The 19,709-nt window shown below is 42.9% G+C and overlaps 1 protein-coding gene across 1 annotated transcript; it reads left to right on the top strand.

Annotated features, from left to right (window-relative positions):
* Positions 1-1,609: 1,609 nt before the first annotated feature.
* On the top strand, positions 1,610-17,800 carry LOC116704747 (nuclear pore complex protein NUP214). Its single transcript, XM_032540351.1, has 8 exons — positions 1,610-1,723; positions 7,324-7,694; positions 9,035-9,129; positions 11,734-11,881; positions 13,795-13,865; positions 13,900-13,963; positions 15,485-15,532; positions 16,339-17,800. The coding sequence occupies exons 2-8, from the start codon at positions 7,550-7,552 to the stop codon at positions 17,229-17,231; spliced, it is 1,464 nt and encodes a 487-aa protein (XP_032396242.1). The 5' UTR covers positions 1,610-1,723; positions 7,324-7,549; the 3' UTR covers positions 17,232-17,800.
* The last annotated feature ends 1,909 nt before the right edge of the window (positions 17,801-19,709 follow it).

The raw sequence follows: 19,709 nt of genomic DNA, 5'->3' as shown, positions 1-19,709 counted from the left end.
CAGGCATAATTATAGGTTATTTTTTATGGTAAACACAATCTTACATTTCAGAATCACGAGTGCTTTTGTGAGTGTTGATTGTTTTCAGGGCGTAGAGAAGCTGAAGCCTTTGAATATCCAATGCTTTTTTGGGGGGGATAAATGGTGAGTCTTTGTTTGGCTGAATGTTGTGCATTTCAGGAGAAAAAAAAGCAATGCAGGTATTTGAAATAACTTGGATCCTGCAACTTGGGGTAGCTCGTTAAGACACCCAATCAGATGACATCACCTAAGCCCGTCGCCATCACTACTAATGGTCCCTGTGGGGGGGGGGGGGGGAGCCCGGAGCACGGAGCACGGAGCCCAATCAAGACAAATCGAGGAATTATTATTTCACTCGAGGTGAACAAATCAAAACAAAGCAAACAGCAGTTGGCGGGGGGGCAATTAAGAAGCCGTTGTACTTCCACCGAGCAGATAATTAAGAAAACCCCAAATAAAGCTCTAACAACGGTGTGTGCAGAATATATATGTCCAGATTTGTAAAAACACAAAAAAGAAAACTATGTGTGTTTCAGTGTGTTTCACACACACACACCCCCCCCTTTCTCTGGGTGGGGGGGGGGGGGGGGGGTTGAAACACGTGCATGAAGGCGCCCTCTGCAGGCCCATCCGGGTACGACCCAGAAGAAGGAAAAACACGCATTTGTTCCCAGAAGAAGAACTCTGGCGCCACCAAGTGGACAACCACGGAACCGGCTCTTTCTAACATGGCCTCTCCCGCGCTCTCCTCTTCTCTCTCTCTATCTCCTCTCTCTCTCTCTCTCTCTCTCTCTCTCCTCTCTCTCCTCTCTCTCTCTCTCTCTCCTCTCTCTCTCTCTCTCCCCCCCCCCCATCTTCCTTCTTCTTCACGTTCATATAAAATGGTGGAGAGAAATACAGGACAAATGGATTTGGTGTTTTGCTTTTCTAATCTTATATATTTCATGTTCTGAACCTGAGAAAAACACACGGATCACAACACTTCTGGGAACTGAAATGCAACTCGTGTGTGCGTGTTTTTGTTTTTCTCTATTAAGAGATAATTAGGCTACATCATTTTTTTGGGTTTCTCAGTGTTTTAGCTGCTAGCAGTGAGGGGTCGACCTACTTTGCATGGTGGTGTGTGGATTAAACTGGGAATAGAGATGCTATGGTTGGAGTTTAATGGGTTAGCAGTAATACAGTAGTACAATGATGACCTTTGACCTACAAAGATCACTCAGCAGGTTTAGGGTTACTAAGGCAACATGGCTATCAATGCATATTGATGTGTTGTATTGAAATGCTAAAATATGAACGTTATGATTAAAAGAATATGCTAAAATATAAATATGGTTGTGGAATAATTAATTAGGTGTAATGTGTGGGGGAAGGGGGGTGGGGGGGGGGGTGTTGTTTTGGGGGGTAGTCAGCACCGTGAGACGGTTTTACCCATCAGTTTTTACTCTGAATACTGAAAATACAAGTAAATTGCGCACAATTTGTTGAGTTTTGCGTGTGATTTGTTTGGCAGTGGGAGTGATTAGTGCACGTTGCATGTGGGGCAGCTGGGGGGCGCGCAGCGGGCTGAAAATGTTGCGCGTTCAAGGGAAGGGAAAAAAAAAAATCGGAGTCTGCGCAGTTGCGTTGTTCTCGACACTCCGAACTTTCGGGAGGACGGCGGAGGAAGGAGGAGAGGGAGAGAACAACGCCATTTTTTCTGGTAATTATTTTCCACATTTTCAGCTTTTTCACACCGCCGATCGCCCCAAATGTCAAATAACAGACTACGCGCGCGGTTAAGCGTAGAAAAGCACGTAATAGTTAGAGGCTACAGTGCGAATTAAAGAGCGTAACGTTAGCGCCGGAGAAAGCAGACGTTTCGCCCTCCGGCTCGACCAACGGATGGTCGCGAGACGCTAACGTTAAAATAACCCGGCGGAGCGGCGCGCGCACACACAACGAGCTGCTTTATAAACGCGCGTTTTACATCGACGTCAAACTCACGTATCGTTACCGATATTCGCTTTAAATCCCGGGTTCGGCGGTGTAACGTAACGTAGCGTAACGGCTGTCCGGCGCCGTGAAGCTCGCAGAGATGGCGGAGTGAATCGCAGGGCTGCTGCTTGTGTGAGCAGCTAGGCACGAGCAGCAGGGGGAGAGAGGCAGGCACGAGCTCAACAAAGACTCAAGAAGAGAGCAGCTGATTGGCTGAAGCGGGCCACGTGGTCAAAGCCCTAAAAAAAACAACAACGTTAATGTGAATTTAAACATTTTTTTTATGAATACGTTTTTTCTCAGTAGTTAATGTATCGAGACGTCAGACTACACATTTCAACATATCTAGCTAATACTATAGCTAGAGATTTTTTAAAGTGAATTCCATTGCTAGGCAACAGCTTGGAGCCTTGTTTACGTCCTGTCAGTTGACGTCATTTACATACACCCCAATAGGAAGTCGTAAAACTGTGAAATAGTCTATTAACGGGTACCAAATACACGTAAAAATCTCAACATATACTATACTATATTGGGTTGCTATGGTACAATACTGACTTTTAAACAATATCTGAAGACAAAACAGACTTTAACCTGAGTTTCTGATGCTTATTTTTGTTACACAAGACTGTTAAAAAGTTATAAATCGGCGGTTATAGTGATTGTTGACATGTTGTCACAATACAACCAACCAGTACTCATCAACACAGGCATTTGTTGTAATGTTAGCATCTGACCAGAAGGAGGCAGTGTAGGGACAGAAGCTAAAGAAAAACAGGATGTTCTTGGTCTACGCCCCCCCCCAAAAAAAATATTATTGGAAATAACAAGAACTCCAGGTAAAATCTGATGACTCTTATTGATGAAATATGTAATGTTGCGTCTGTTTCTTTAATATTTCCCAGCATAACTGTTTGTGTTGTTCTGTGTTTCCAGCTAAAGCCCTGTCAATAAATGCAGGATTTTAAGCAGAAAATACGATTTTCTCAGGATTTCTTTAACCCCAATGAGCTGCGGGAAAAGGGCTAAAACATTCCTCTAACAAGTCAATGTCAATTTTATTTTCTATAGCACATTTAAACAACAACAACAACAACAACAACAACAGTTGACCAAAGTGCTGATCAGGGTCAATGTCAAATACATAAATAACACGTGTAAAGATTACAGGGAGACAAACAACAACAACAACAACAACAACAACAACAACAACAACAAGTGTACCTGCTTTACCCAGAAGTTGTTCCATCTTGACTATTAAAAATGTATTTATTTATCTTTCTTAAAAAACACAACAACAACGGCCCAATCCCAGAGTCAGGACTCACAGGCTTTGGTGCGGGTTCTCACGAAATTCCTGAGGGTTTAGGGTTGTCCCAATGTCGAATTTCAAAGGGTCGGAGACGATAAGGAAATTACAAAGGTAAACAACAGTGCAAATCAAAGTGCTTTACATAAAACATCAAGCACACTATTAGTAAAACAACTATATAAAACTGTTTACATATTGTACAAATTAATACAAAAAAATCAATTGATTAAACAATTAATCTCGTATTCGTTGTTGTGGTTTGAGTTCTCGCGAAATCCTTAAAGGAACAGAACGGACCCGTTGTCCAGCTTGTAGGACAAGAGTTTGACTAAATGAGGAACCAGACCGCCGTCTCCGGGGCCTCGGCCGTGTGGGGAGCAACAAACGTCAAAATGGAAATACCCAAACCGGCAGGCGTCTTAGCAACATCTTTTGTTATTAGACGTCGCCATGGTAACGTTTGATCTCGTGAACTGCTGTCCCAATCACAGTTATACCTACCTGAGCCCATGTGGCTGCACACACACACACACACACACACACACACCCCACACACACACACACACACACACACACACACACACACACACACACACACACACACACCACACACCATCTGAATTGCAACTTAGCAAAAAAAGCTTTTTTTTTTTTTAACGGGCTAAAAAAAAAAAAAAAAAAAACATAATACATTTTTTTCCCAAACTACAATTGTGAAATATCTGTTATAAAAATAATCTCTTTTTTTTTCAAGAGGATTTTTTTTTTTTTTTTTACACAACCAAGACAACACTTACCATATTACAACAGATCCAAAATCTAAGACGATATCTAGTCTCATATCACAATATCGATACAACATGGTACATTGCCCTATTTCTGATACCGTGGCGGCACCACCACCAGCAGAAACCGACCCTCAATACATTTATCAAAAGATATTTTATACTTCAGCCAGTTTCACTTTGCTGCGGTTTAGGTTCCTTTCACGTGTTTCTGCCCGGATACGACTCGATCCAGGAGGCAAATAGAACTCTGCTTCAGGAGGAGATAACGGAGCATAACGGGCGTCGTTTCAGGCATCCAGAGCGTTTGAAGTATGCGTCAAATTAATTTTGTTGTCACATGTGTCTGGTAACTGACAACTGACGCACTTTCAAAGCTTCGACAGGAAGGAAACTATTTAAATTGTCAGTACAAACGATGCAGCTGTGTGTCTGTCTGTGTGTCTGTGTGTCTGTCTGTGTGTCTGTGTGTCTGTGTGTCTGTCTGTGTGTCTGTCTGTGTGTCTGTCTGTCTGTCTGTGTGTCTGTCTGTCTGTCTGTCTGTCTGTGTGTCTGTCTGTCTGTCTGTGTGTCTGTCTGTGTGTCTGTCTGTCTGTGTGTCTGTCTGTGTGTCTGTGTTTCTGTGTGTCTGTCTGTCTGTCTGTGTGTCTGTCTGTGTGTCTGTGTGTCTGTCTGTCTGTCTGTCTGTCTGTCTGTGTGTCTGTCTATCTGTCTGTGTGTCTGTCTGTCTGTGTGTCTGTCTGTCTGTGTGTGTGTCTGTCTGTGTGTCTGTCTGTCTGTGTGTCTGTCTGTCTGTGTGTCTGTCTGTCTGTGTGTCTGTCTGTCTGTGTTTCTGTGTGTCTGTCTGTGTGTGTGTCTGTCTGTGTGTCTGTCTGTCTGTCTGTGTGTCGTGTCTGTCTGTGTGTCTGTCTGTCTGTGTGTCTGTCTGTGTGTCTGTCTGTCTGTGTGTCTGTCTGTCTGTGTGTCTGTCTGTCTGTGTGTCTGTCTGTCTGTCTTCAGGGCTCACTTTGGGATTGGACCAGCGTCTGTCTCACAGTTTGGATTCTGTTGTATACTGCCACCAAGTGTCGGACTGGATAAATCCACATGGCAGAAGCAACCAGTTTTATCTCTTAAATATTAATATATAATCTTCCTGTGCTTATATGGAGAGGAAACAACGGAGTTAATTCCCAACAAAGATGGGTTAAAATCATCGATTCCCTATCAAAAATCAATCTTTGTGTGAGGGATCTGTTATCGATTAATAATATACAGAAATCAGTCTTATAATATCTGCCTTTTCACCATGGATGTGCAAGTCAAAAGCACTTTAAACCACATTTTGGGGGTTAATTCTTCATGTAAACATTAACCGGGTGCTTTATAGAACAAAATCTTTGACGGTTGCTTCTTGCTTGTGCAATTTACAGCGTAAATTCTCTGAGAAATCGCTTAAATCATTTGTTATTTAATAATAATAATAATACATTTATTTATAGAGCGCTTTCCATTAAAGTGCTTTACAGCAAGAACACAATGCATACAGTACAAAAATTTAAAAACAAGACAGTAAAAAGTAAATAACACTAAACAAATACATCAAAGCAATTAGGACTCATACGCAGCAGTGAATAAACAAGTCTTAAGCTTTGATTTAAAGACCCCAGTTGAACATGCCAGTCTGATATCCACTGGAAGACTGTTCCATAATGTTGGAGCGCACGAAACGAGAAGGCTCGCTCCCCAACCGGTTTTCTTTCTGACGTTGGGTATAGTCAGCGATCCAGACCCGTGGGAGCGCAGCAACCGAGAAGGCACATAAGAGTTTAACATATCAGACAGATATACCGGTGCAAGGCCATTCACTATTTTGTAAGTTAAAAGTAAGACCTTAAAATCGGCTCTAACCTGGACAGGGAGCCAGTGAAGTGAGGCCAACACAGGAGTTATGTGTCTGTATTTAGATGATCCAGTAAGACCACGTGCTGCGGCATTCTGGACCATCTGTAGACCTCGCAGACTTTTCTTAGGCAGCCCCGAGAACAGGACATTACAATAATCTAGTCTCGATGTAACAAAGGCCTGAATGAGGGCCTCGGCATCTTTAAGGGACAATACTGATCTGACCTTTGCAATTCTTCGGAGATGAAAGACGGCGACTTTTGTCACCTCCTTAATATGCAAGTCAAATGAAAGTGACCGATCAAAAACTATCCCAAGACTCTTCACTCTGTCCCTGCACTTAATGATCAAGTCATCAATGGACAGAGTGAAATTGTCATAAAAATTACTTAATCTAGGTGGTCCTGTAGCTATCATCATTTATCAGCATATATATATATATATATATATATATATATATATATATATATATATATATACCAATTGTTATTGTAACTGAAATATTTATAACATAACGAATATGCAAGCGGGACGCTGTGAATTGGAATCGATTCAGGCACTCGTTGGCAGAGTTTTTTTCTAAGATTATTTTTGGGGTTTTTCTCCCTTTTTATTAGATAGAGAGACAGTTGTGAAAGGGGGAGAAAGATGGGGGGTGACACGCAGCAAAGGGCCCCAGGCTGGATCCGAACCCGAGCCGCTACCATGGGCGAGCGCACTGATGTGTCTTTTCCACCGAGGCGGTTCTGGTGCTGGTTCGGAGTCAATGTGCCAAATATTAAACCGGTTCTTTGCTTTTCCACACAAATAAACCTGGTTCTGGACCAAGAAAACCGGTTCCAACCCAGCACCGACTTAGCGCTGGTCTAGAGATAAGAACCGGGTACGTCAGGTGCTGGGGGCGGGGTTACCATGACGTTCGAAAACAAAAACTTCTGGCGGCCATTTTTAAAACCCCGGTCAGCTGTTAACCATAGAGAGCTGTTAATGTTAGCTTCGGACATGGATGGGGAACCAGAACCACCGTGGTCTGGGGAGGGAACCAGAACCACCGTGGTCTGGGGAGGAAACCAACGGTCTGCTGGGTCTCAGGCTGGGGAAGATCCAGCTGGTTCTTAGAGAACTGGCGACCAGCACCAGCCCAGAACCAGCACCTGGTTAGCCTTGGTGGAAAAGACCTATGAGAGAGCTATAGGCCGCCCCAGAAGCGAGGTTTTTATTTCTGTATACAAAGTTACTTAATTCATCTTTTAACACCATGCTTTCGCTCTCTTTCTCCTCATCTCCCCGCCTTGCATTCTCTCCTCTGTTCTCTCTCCTTCCTCCTTCTCTAGTTTGTCGCAGGCCCGTTGCAGTCAGCCAGGTGTCTTCAGTCCAGACCGGCGGGTGGATCGGGACCAGACAGTCCTGGGCGGTGCCAAAATCTGGAATCAGTACTGAACTGAGTGGTGGTGGGCTGTGAGCGGCGGCGGAGGACGAGGACGAGGAGAGGACGAGTGGAGGACAAGGGGAGGACGAAGGGGGACAAGGGGAGGACGAGGAGAGGACGAGGAGAGGACGAGCTGGAGCCATGTCGTCGGCCTTGTGGCGCGAGGACGACGAGGAGTTTAAGTTGGGAGCGGTGAGGGCGGGGGCGAGAGGAAAGCCCCGGTTCTCCCTGACGGAGATCAAACTGCTGCTGGAGGCGGTGAAAAGGAACAGATACATCCTCCTCAGTGAGTGTGTGTGTGTATGTGGGTGTGTGTGTGTGTGTGTGTGTGTGTGTGTGTGTTTTGACATTTTGTGTGTATTCTCTCTATCTTATTTTCCGTCCCTATTCTACCTTGTTATAGTGTGTGTGTGTTTGTAAAGCATTTTGTTTATGTTGTGTAGTTTCTGTCCCTATTCTACGTTGTTAGTGTGTGTGTGTGTGTGTGTGTGTGTGTGTGTGTGTGTGTGTGTTTTGTGTGTGTTTGTTTTGACATTTTGTGTTTGTTGTGTAGTTTCTGTCCCTATTCTACGTTGTTTAGTGTGTGTGTGGGGTGTTTTGTGTGTGTTTCGACTTTTTGTTTATGTTGTGTAGTTTCTGTCCCTATTCTACGTTGTTTGTGTGGTGTGTGTGTGTGTGTGGTGTGTGTGTGTGTGTGTGTGTGTGTGTGTGTGTGTGTGTGTGTGTTGTGTAAAGCGGTGTATCCACACTATACTTTCCTGAAAAGTCGGCCTATTAAGCTTAATGTCAGTCGTCTTGACGAGAAGAAAAGGAGAGAGTTTTTGTTCTAAAGCTAAACAAAAGCATTAATTTCATGCCACAGCTGCATCGTTTGTACTGACAATTTAAATAGTTTCCTTCCTGTCGAAGCTTTGAAAGTGCGTCAGTTGTCAGTTACCAGACACATGTGACAACAAAATTAATTTGACGCATACTTCAAACGCTCTGGATGCCTGAAACGACGCCCGTTATGCTCCGTTATCTCCTCCTGAAGCAGAGTTCTATTTGCCTCCTGGATCGAGTCGTATCCGGGCAGAAACACGTGAAAGGAACCTAAACCGCAGCAAAGTGAAACTGGCTGAAGTATAAAATATTCTTTTGATAAATGTATTGAGGGTTGGTTTCTGCTGGTGGTGGTGCCGCCACGGTATCAGAAATAGGGCAATGTACCATGTTGTATCGATATTGTGATATGAGACCAGATATCGTCTTAGATTTTGGATCTATTGTAATATGGTAAGTGTTGTCTTGGTTGTGTAAAAAAAAAAAAAAAAATCCTCTTAAATAAAGATTATTTTTATAACAGATATTTCACAATTGTAGTTTGGGAAAAAATGTATTATGTTTTTTTTTTTTTTTTTTTTAGCCCGTTAAAAAAAAAAAAGCTTCTTTTGCTAAGTTGCAATTCAGATGGTGTGTGTGTGTGTGTGTGTGTGTGTGTGTGGTGTGTTGTGGTGTGTGTGGTGTGTGTGTGTGTGGTGTGTGTGTGTGTGTGTGTGTGTGTGTGTGGGGGATTTACATATACATAGATTAGGCAGATAATGTCTCACTCTGACGTCTAACATGATATTATCTCTCTCCCCGTAGAGAAGTTTAACCAAGGTGTGTCGGCTGAAGCCAAGAAGCAAACCTGGACCGAAATCACCAATCAGATCAACAGTCTGGGAGAGAACCACAGAGAGGTCGGTTCAGTTCTAGTCCTGTTAGTGATGATGAAGGATGTACAGAGAGGTTGGTTCATTCCTAGTCCTGTTAGTGATGATGATGAAGGATGTACAGAGAGGTCTAGTCCTGTTAGTGATGATGATGTACAGAGAGGTCTAGTCCTGTTAGTGATGATGTACAGAGAGGTTGGTTCATTACTAGTCCTGTTAGTGATGATGAAGGATGTACAGAGAGGTTGGTTCATTCCTAGTCCTGTTAGTGATGATGATGTACAGAGAGGTTGGTTCAGGTCTAGTCCTGTTAGTGATGATGAACAGAGAGGTTGGTTCATTACTAGTCCTGTTAGTGATGATGTACAGAGAGGTTGGTTCATTCCTAGTCCTGTTAGTGATGATGATGTACAGAGAGGTTGGTTCAGGTCTAGTCCTGTTAGTGATGATGAACAGAGAGGTTGGTTCATTCCTAGTCCTGTTAGTGATGATGAAGGATGTACAGAGAGGTTGGTTCATTCCTAGTCCTGTTAGTGATGATGATGTACAGAGAGGTTGGTTCATTCCTAGTCCTGTTAGTGATGATGATGTACAGAGAGGTTGGTTCAGGTCTAGTCCTGTTAGTGATGATGTACAGAGAGGTTGGTTCATTCCTAGTCCTGTTAGTGATGATGAAGGATGTACAGAGAGGTTGGTTCATTCCTAGTCCTGTTAGTGATGATGATGTACAGAGAGGTTGGTTCATTCCTAGTCCTGTTAGTGATGATGATGTACAGAGAGGTTGGTTCAGGTCTAGTCCTGTTAGTGATGATGAACAGAGAGGTTGGTTCATTCCTAGTCCTGTTAGTGATGATGAAGGATGTACAGAGAGGTTGGTTCATTCCTAGTCCTGTTAGTGATGATGTACAGAGAGGTCGGTTTATTCCTAGTCCTGTTAGTGATGATGATGATGAAGGATGTACAGAGAGGTCTAGTCCTGTTAGTGATGATGATGAAGGATGTACAGAGAGGTCTAGTCCTGTCAGTGATGATGAAGGATGTACAGAGAGGTCTAGTCCTGTTAGTGATGATGATGAAGGATGTACAGAGAGGTCTAGTCCTGTTAGTGATGATGATGAAGGAAGTACAGAGAGGTCTAGTCCTGTTAGTGATGATGATGAAGGATGTACAGAGGTCTAGTCCTGTTAGTAATGATGATGTACAGAGAGGTCTAGTCCTGTTAGTGATGATGATGAAGGATGTACAGAGAGGTCTAGTCCTGTTAGTGATGATGATGAAGGATGTACAGAGAGGTCTAGTCCTGTTAGTGATGATGATGTACAGAGAGATCTAGTCCTGTTAGTGATGATGAAGGATGTACAGAGAGGTCTAGTCCTGTTAGTGATGATGAAGGATGTACAGAGAGGTCTAGTCCTGTTAGTGATGATGAAGGATGTACAGAGAGGTCTAGTCCTGTTAGTGATGATGAAGGATGCACAGGCTGCGTGTTATCTAAATTTGAGGCATGCTCTCAGACATTTTGTTTTGGTTCTAGATGTAAATGTTCTACATCTGCTGCATTACTTATGCATTAGCCCTTTTAAATATAAGCCTTTTGTATAGAAAATGTCAGTGGTTTTCCTACTTTTAACTTCTGTTGCCCATCTCCAGCGAATCCTTGGTGTTCCTAAAGAACGAAGGATTAGCACTTCTAGGCTTTGATTGATCCGTTTATTTGGTCTATAAAAAGTTAGAAAACTCTCGTCACATTTCTCAGCGCCTAAGGTGACGTCTTCAAATAGTTTTGGTTTGACGAACCGTCCAGAACCCAAAGATATTCAATTTACTATAGAAATAGTATTTTATTTTTTATAAATGACTATTTCATGCATAACATTGATGGCTGTTAAATGTTCTGTCCCGTCTTAACCCTTGTGTTGTCCTCGGGTCAAATCTGACCCCTTTAAAAAAATGTCTATCTGACATATGGGTTTCTGTTTAACCCTCGTATGGTATTCAGGTCAAATTGACACATTTCTAATTTTTACAAGAAGAAAAATGGTTCAAGTTACCTTTTTTTCTGTGATAAACATGTATTCCTGACTCAATTATTCTGGATATGACGACTTATGTTGTTTCCATAGTGGATTTTTAACATGAATTATAACCTTATGATAAAAAAACGAACCCCACTTCCATGTTTAATAGTGGTCTAGTAGAGACTGATGCATTCCCTGAACATAGATGTTATCTCAGCTGTTTGTAATCGAGATCTTCTACGTGGAAGAGACACACATTCAAGGGTGGGAATCACCAGACGCCGATCGCCGATACGATAGTACTCCAATTTTAAACATGTTGCAGTATTCTGTGATATATTGCAATTTATAACCTTTTTTCCAACTTCCAATTTTCAATGATTTGAGACTTAGTCAACATCGGATTCATCTAGAAATAAACATGTCTCTGTTTGTTCATCTCACTTCAGTGTTATCGCTGCAAAATGGGTCAAACTGACAACACAGATATAATATATAATATAAGATCCATACGTATCGATACAGTATTGCCACTTAAAATACTGCGATACGATGCTGTATCGCTACTTTTCCCACCCTTAGTCACAATAGATGACTTTCATTTTTCCAACAGGTGCGTCAGATCATGAAGAAATGGGCGGACCTCAAGTGTGATGGACGGCGAGCGCTCCGGGGCCCCAACGGCAGCAACGTGAGGAAGAAGAGCATGGGCCCCGTGGAGAGGATGGTCCACAAGATCCTGATGATGAGTCCCAGAGGAGGTGAGGGGACGCAAGCGCAAATTCTGGGTTTATCGGGGAATTTCATGGCAGGGCCGTTGCTGTGAGAGAAGGAAGCATGAGGGCTGATTAACTCTGATTCTCCAGTTGGCACGTCCGGCTGGGCCGCCGTTATGTTCCGTCCTCCGCCACGCGCCATACCACACCGGGCGCGTCTCAGAAGCGGAGCAAGTCTTTATTTATAAAGGACTACATGGCCTGGCGCCACCTCCACTGCTGGAGTTTATTATATATAGGCACACTCGGATCACCAGAGCTGTGGTAAACAGGGACTGGGAGGTTCCTTTCAGAAAAAACCTCCTTCAGCCATAATGCACTCTATCTATTAAAGGCAAGGCAAGGCAGCTTTATCTGTAGAGCACATTTCAGCAACAGGGCAATTCAAAGTGCTTTACACGAAATCAGTTAAACAGATAAAACACAAGTACAAACAGTTAAAATCATAAGCATTAAAACCGGTAAAACACATGAATAGACAGTTAAAAAATAGACACATAAAACACCAGAATAAAAGTTACAGTGCAGCATAAGAAATGTAAAGAAATGAGCATTCATTTAAAGAAAGGCAGCATCAAAAAGAAAGGTCTTCAGCCTCGATTTAAAAGAACTGAGAGTAGCAGCGGATCTACAGGTTTCTGGGAGTTTATTCCAGATATGAGGAGCATAGAAACTGAAAGCTGCTTCACCCTGTTTAGTTCTGACTCTGGGGACAGAAAGTAGACCTGTCCCAGATGACCTGAGAGGTCTGGGGGGGGTCATGGTGTAGTAGTAGACCTGTCCCAGATGACCTGAGAGTTCTGGGGGGGTCATAGTGTAGTAGTAGACCCGTCCCAGATGACCTGAGAGGTCTGGGGGGGTCATAGTGTAGTAGCAGACCTGTCCCAGATGACCTGAGAGGTCTGGGGGGGTCATAGTGTAGTAGCAGATCAGAAATGTATTTTGGACCTAAACCGTTAAGGGATTTATAAACTAGCAAGAGTACTTTGAAATCAATTCTTTGAGACACAGGAAGCCAGTGTAAAGACTTCAGAACTGGAGTGATGTGATCCAGTCTCTTGGTCTCTAGGCAGTGCATTATGGGACATACTTCCCCCGACTATAAGGGAGTCCCACTTTGGCCTCCTTTAACAGCCGGGTAAAGCTGAGGCTTAGAGCTTTGTCCTGTTTTATTTTTTAGGTGGCCAAGGGAGGTGGGAGGTGTTGTCCATGATGGATGTCAGCTTGGCTAACATCCTCCTCTCCCCTACTTTCCCTATGGGGTCCAGAGGACAGTCCAGGACAGATCTCTCTCTCTCTCTCTCTCTCTCTCTCTCTCTCTCTCTCCCTCTATCCCCCTTTTCTTCTCTCTCTTTCTCCCTCTATACCCTTTTCTCTCTCTTCTCCTCCTTATCCCCTTTTCTCTCTCTCTCTCTCTCCCTCGATCCCCCTTTCTCTCTCTCTCTCTCTCTCACTCTATCACCCTTTTTCTCTCTCTCTCTCTCTCTCTATCCCCCTTTTCTCTCTCTCTCTCCCTTTATCCCCTTTTCTCTCTCTCTCTCTCCTCTCTCCCTTATCCCCCTTTCTCTCTCTCTCCTTTCCTCTATCCCTCTTTCTCTTCTCTCTCTCCCTCTATTCCTTCTCTTTCTCTCTCTCTCTCCTCTCATATCCTAACCTTTCGCCTCTCTCTAACTCTCTCATCTCTCTATACCTCTCACCTCTCTCTCTCGCTCTCTCTATCTCCTCATCTCTCTCTTTCTCTCTCTTCTCCTCTCCCTATCCCCTTTCTCTCTCTCCCCTCTCTCTCTTTTCTCCTCTCTCTCTCTCTCTCTCTCTCTCATATAATATCCCTTTATTTGGTCATCTGGCTCCCATCCAGTGTCTCTTCTTAATGGCTCTTTTCCATGATTGGTTCCCAGGTGGCGAAAGGATTTCTACTCGACGAAGAGGAAGACTTTCTCAAGATTTACAGCAAGGGCCGCCCCCAATGGCCCCCTTCTCTACCTAGCTGACGGCAATCCCAGTCCATACCCGGAGGGACGTCCTACGACTTCTCTCCTCTCTCGTCCCCGGAGAAAGACCTCGCCGGTAAGGGGAGCTAAAGGTTTACCTGCACACCTTAGGGTGTAACTTCCACCTTTCAAAATCCAGTTTGTGTTATGGTTTGGATCAACTTAATTATTTCCAAGATTTCAATCCACCATAGTCCCTAAACGTATGTAGAAATGCAGGAAATGAGATTCAAGTAGAAGACTTTTTTTGGTGGAGGACCCCAGACCCCCCAGTTTAAGATTTGTCATTCAGGTAGCTCGACAGGTAGCTTGTGTCATATTGTTTTCGGTATAACTCTTTTTTTCTTTTCTTTCACAAGTCCAAAATACATTTTAATTAATCAATCAATCAATGTATCGAAGTGGCTGCTACAGTGAGAAATAAGTAGTTAGATCAGAAGAATCTGTAGTGACTTCACCATACACGTTTATGTGAAGTGTGTCGAGAGATTTGCACATTTTTAAGGATGTTTCAGTAGAAGTAGAAAAGAGAAAGGGACACAAATCTCGGGCCGTGAATAAAAAAACCTTCCCAAAGCCGCCATATGCATATTACTTATTGTTGGCAGGATAAAACAACAGACACTGCTGTGTAGAAAGCAAACAAAACACTAATGAATGCCTTTTATTGTTTTTGCATTTTAAGTACAATGAAATTGTAGAGCCACTCTTGTAAGGTTCATCATCGTAACACGTATATAAAAAACCTCATCTCACAACACATTCATTTCTCACACACACACACACACCACACACACACACACACACACACACCTTTCTACCTTTTTATATAGACCTTAGTGGTCCCCTAATACTGTATCTGAAGTCTCTTTTATATAGACCTTAGTGGTCCCTAATACTGTATCTGAAGTCTCTTTTATATAGACCTTAGTGGTCCCCTAATACTGGATCTGAAGTCTCTTTTATATAGACCTTAGTGGTCCCTAATACTGTATCTGAAGTCTCTTTATATAGACCTTAGTGGTCCCTAATACTGTATCTGAAGTCTCTTTTACATAGACCTTAGTGGTCCCTATACTGTACTGAGTTATCTGACATGTCCTATCTGTTATAGTTAGACCTTAGTGGTCCCCTAATACTGTATCTGAAGTCTCTTTTATATAGACCTTAGTGGTCCCCTAATACTGTATCTGTAACACTTTCTCCACACACACACACACACACAACACACACACCACACACACACACACACACACACACACACACCAACACACACCACACCACCACACACACCCTGCAAGCACATCTTAACCATAACATAAAAACACAACTTGCCCACTCTCACACTAAGTGGATAATAAATATTCTGTTCAGTGGATAAAGTGCTGAGTAAGAAGCTTAACTGTTTTTAATGATGCCATTAAAAACAGTTAAGCTTCTTCACTGAAGTTAAGCATAAGACATATTTAGGCAAAGGGTGCACGATTCAGAAAATTTCATTTGATTCGATTAAAATAGATTTTTACGCTCACAATTCGATTGTTTCTGCGAAATTCCTTTGTATATCGACTAACTGCAGCGTGACGATGTTTTGCAGGCGATCCTTTCTACTCGTCCCCTGACTTTGACCTGGCGGACGACGGAGGTAAGACGGAGTTTTATATTCAGCTTCTGGCTTTAAGGGCACGAGAGGGAGTGAGATAACCATTTAAATTCAAATGAAACGGGTTTTCTTGGTGCCAGGACCCTTTTTATAATATTTATAAATATTACATTTTAGAATTATGCAAGTATTTAGTTCAACCGTGACCTTTTTTAACCCTCATGGTGTCCTCTGGTCAAATTAACCCGTTTTCCTATATCAATGTTCTTTTTAATTACCCAAAATAACATGACTCTACTTTCATTAATTTTGGGTCTTATTCAATTTTATAGCATTGGGGGAAAAAATGGAAGTGTTTTTGAAATAGTATTGAGTAAAAGTTGACATATTCCAGTCTGTGATTATCATCAACATCCATTCCTTTGATTTTAGTCTCAATAATTCCTAATTTCTGCTTTTCTAACTCAAACATTAGGTATAATTTACTATGAATGAGGTTTATTGACCATAAACTCCAAAAATAACTAAAACTAAAGTTAATAAGTTATTGTTACGTGCTGTTGAAAACGTCACAAAAGTGACATTGAAAAAAATGACAAAAGTTTTGAAAAAAGGAACAAAAATGTAAGAATAAAGTTAAAAAGAAAAGAGTTGATTTTTGTTAATTTCGACAGGAAGACAACACAAGGGTTTTAGACCTTTTTTTTCTCTGACATTCTATACCGTGACTTTTTTGTGACGTACTAGACTACGACTTTTTGATGACTCGTGACCACGACTCGTTGTTTGGATCAAGTTGTGCGTGAGTGTTAAGTTCACCGACATGTTTGGTCCCTCTGATCTTCCAGAACACACCATGGACTTTGAAGAAAACGACGACTCCCTGTTCTCCTCCTACCCCTCGTCTCTCCCCCGGCCCTCCTCCCCGTCCCTGGACCCGCTGCCCGACAACACCCTGCTGAGGATGAAGCCGGTCCACACCTACTCCCGGAACAGCCAGAACCACACCACCACCACCACCCAGAACCACACCTCCCCCAGACCTGCACCTGGGCCCTTGGCCTCCACGTCCTCCTCTTTCCCTCCGGTGTCGGAACCCGACGCAGCCTCTTCCTCCGCCGCTGCGCCCCCGCTGGACCCCCGCTCGATCTCCAACATGACTTTCTCTTCCCTCCTTGCTCCTTCCTCCTCATTCACTCCGCCGCTTCCTCCTGCCTCCATCTCTACGTCTCCTTCCTCCACATCGCCCTCTAAATCTGTTCCAGCCAACGCCTCCCACCCCGAGCCCTCCTCTTCCTCCCTCCCAGCGCCTCCTGCTGCAGTATCTTCCTCCTCTAATGCAACCTCTTCCAACGCCCATCAACCGTTCCCCTCCTCCTCCTCCTCAGTCCTCCCACCCAATACTCCTCCCACCGCGGGCCCAGCCGCGGCGGACGTCCTCCCGGGCGGAGCGTCCCCCCGCCGGGCCCGCGAGCAGGTGGCCCAGATGGCCTCCCAGAGCCTGCAGCAGCAGCGCGCCAGCCGCATGCTCCTGACCTCGGTGTCCCAGTCCCTGGAGGTGCTGGCCCAGTCGGTCCAGCTGCTGGTGGAGAGCCAGCAGGAGTTCGTGCAGGAGTCCCTGCTCCTGCAGAGGGAGACGGTGGACGTCCTGAGGGATTTCTCCAACACGGCACTCACCATGCTGAGAGACAAAACCAACGGGGGGCAGCTGCCGCATCCTCATCCCGCTGCACACTTCTGAGAAACGGGGATAACCAATCAAAGTGCAGGTAAATTTTGACAGGGGAGGGGGGGAGGGAGGGAGGGGGGGGGGGGGCATTACAGGGGATCAGCCGCCACGTGAAGAGATTTCTAATGTCCATCTTGTTGGTTAAATCACGAAAGAGACGGCTGATATTTCATGGCTGCTGGAAAGAAAAGTTCTCCCTGAAAATGGGACAAAGTTTTCGCCCACGGGCACAAACACACGAGCGTTAAGCCATTCTCTCAAAGGGTTTTATGTGCCTGCATCTTTACTTTTTTCTTCTATATTCCCTGTTTGTTTGTTGCGGGCTCATGTGTTTTTTTTCCACACTGTAATTTGTATTTTTAAAAACAATTTACTGTAATGTGTCAGTAGAGTATAAAAGTACTAACTAGGGCTGCAACTTTTATTTTCAGTCGATTATGTTCTTGGTTAATCGATTAGTTGTTTGGGCTCTAAAATGTCAGAAAATGGAGAGAAAAGACGAAGAAGAAGTTGATCACTGTTTCCCAAATTTTAAAGACATTCAGTTCACTGTCACAGAGGAGTGAATAAACAAGAAAATAGATTCATCTCACAAGCTTACCTTTTCCTTTTTTTTCATAAAAAATGACTCCAGCCAGGTCCAAGGGACTGTTTGTCTGCCTAAGTTTGAGACGTGTTAACATTCTGAGCGTTATCTTGATTTCTCTAAATCAAGATAACGTCTGCGGGAGATTCTGCGTCCGCACGTGCGCGGCGTGTCCCTGCTGATCACCGACCACGTCCTGTCCTCGTCCTCACAACGGCTGCTGTGGTGGGACACGTCGGTGACGCAACCACACACTTTTAGAACAATTGTTGGAATAAAAACACTTTTTTTATTGAAATGTTGTGGAACATACTGCTGTCGATGGAAAGAATTTGCTTCTATAATTCCCAAAGGGTTCAGTTGAGTGGGTTTTCAGAATAAAGGACTAAAAAGTGCTTGTTTGATCTGTTAGGTTGATCACCATCTCATATTGCCCACCTTTTAAAGCGGTATTTTTATTCTAGATGCTGAAGGTGTGAACTGCAAAGTGGCAGAAACGGTGCTGCTAACAACTCTTTTTAAAATGAGAAAAAAAAAAAAGTCTACTATGCAGGTGATGGAGGAAAATATTATGAATTAATTAATGGAAATATTAAGGTGACAGCAAGCCAGTGTTGCTTCGTAGAGTCCATACCAAGCTCTGCATGTGTTGAACTGTGAGCTGCTGTGGCCTGTGACAAGGACAGCTGAACTTTATATCGTAGATTTAATATAGAACAAGCTCGAGCTAACCCCCGCAGAAAACCGTCTGCCTCCATAATCCTTCACTTCAGCCTGGCACGCGTCACATTTCTGATTTAGATTCATGAACATTTCTAGGAAAGACTTTAATCTCCAGGTGGGTTGGAATTTGATACGAATACTTTATGAGAGCTACTGATGTTATGTACACCCACCCATGCATTTTGTGGTGTCAACCCCCAGTAAACAACCCTAATATTCAGTGGAGAAGCCAAGACGACCGTGTGAGCCTGGAAACACGTTAGTTTTTCAGATGTTCTGCTTTTAAAACTCTTTGTCTGACCCTCTTCTTTGTCCCGCTCCTAGCATAGCACCTAAGTCTGCAGACTGTCCCCAGTTGAACATGTGTCCTCACTGCAGTCGGCGTTCTGTCTGACTGACTGACCAAATGACTTGTAACTGTCTGCTGTAACACCAGGCGATGTGTGATGTTTCCTTACAACCAAATCCTGAGAATAAAGATTTTATTATGAAAAGAAGATGAATCTGGTGGTTTTTTCAATTATATAAAAAGGGTAAAGGATAGTTTCAGAAAAGTCAAAGTACAATAGTCATAAAAAACTCGGTCTATCGAAAAATCTCATTGTATAGGTTTAAAAAAGTTATTAAAAAGTAGTTTGTCTAAAAAAGTAAATTTTGTCATAATATAATATTGAAAAAGTAAATAAAATTATAGTATAGTTTGTCTAAAAGTAATAGTATAGTATGATAAAATAAGTATGTAGGCATAGTATATAACGTATGTCGAAAGTAAATAAGCCATAGTATATTATGTCGAAAAATGAATAAAAACTTAAACATAGTATTTTATGTCGAAAAAAGTCATATTTCAAAAGTATGAAAAAATGTCATAGTATGTCGAAAAAAGTCATAGTATAATATGTTGAAAAAATTCATAAGTCATAGTATAGTATTTTGAAAAAAGTCATAAAAAGTCATAGTATGTCGAAAAAAGTATGTTGACAAAAATCATAAAACGTCATAAGTCATAGTATGTCGAAAAAAGTCAGACAAATTCATAAGTCATGGTATAGTGTGTCGTAAAAGTCGTAAAAAGTCATAGTATGTTGAGAAAAATCATAAAAAGTCATAAGTCATAGTATGGTATGTGGAAAAAATTATAAAAAGTTAAAGTATGTCGAAGAAATAATAAAAAGTCATAA

This window comes from Etheostoma spectabile, chromosome 16, assembly GCF_008692095.1.
Source record: "Etheostoma spectabile isolate EspeVRDwgs_2016 chromosome 16, UIUC_Espe_1.0, whole genome shotgun sequence".
NCBI lineage: Eukaryota > Metazoa > Chordata > Actinopteri > Perciformes > Percidae > Etheostoma > Etheostoma spectabile.
This window is presented reverse-complemented; position numbering and strand designations above follow the sequence as displayed.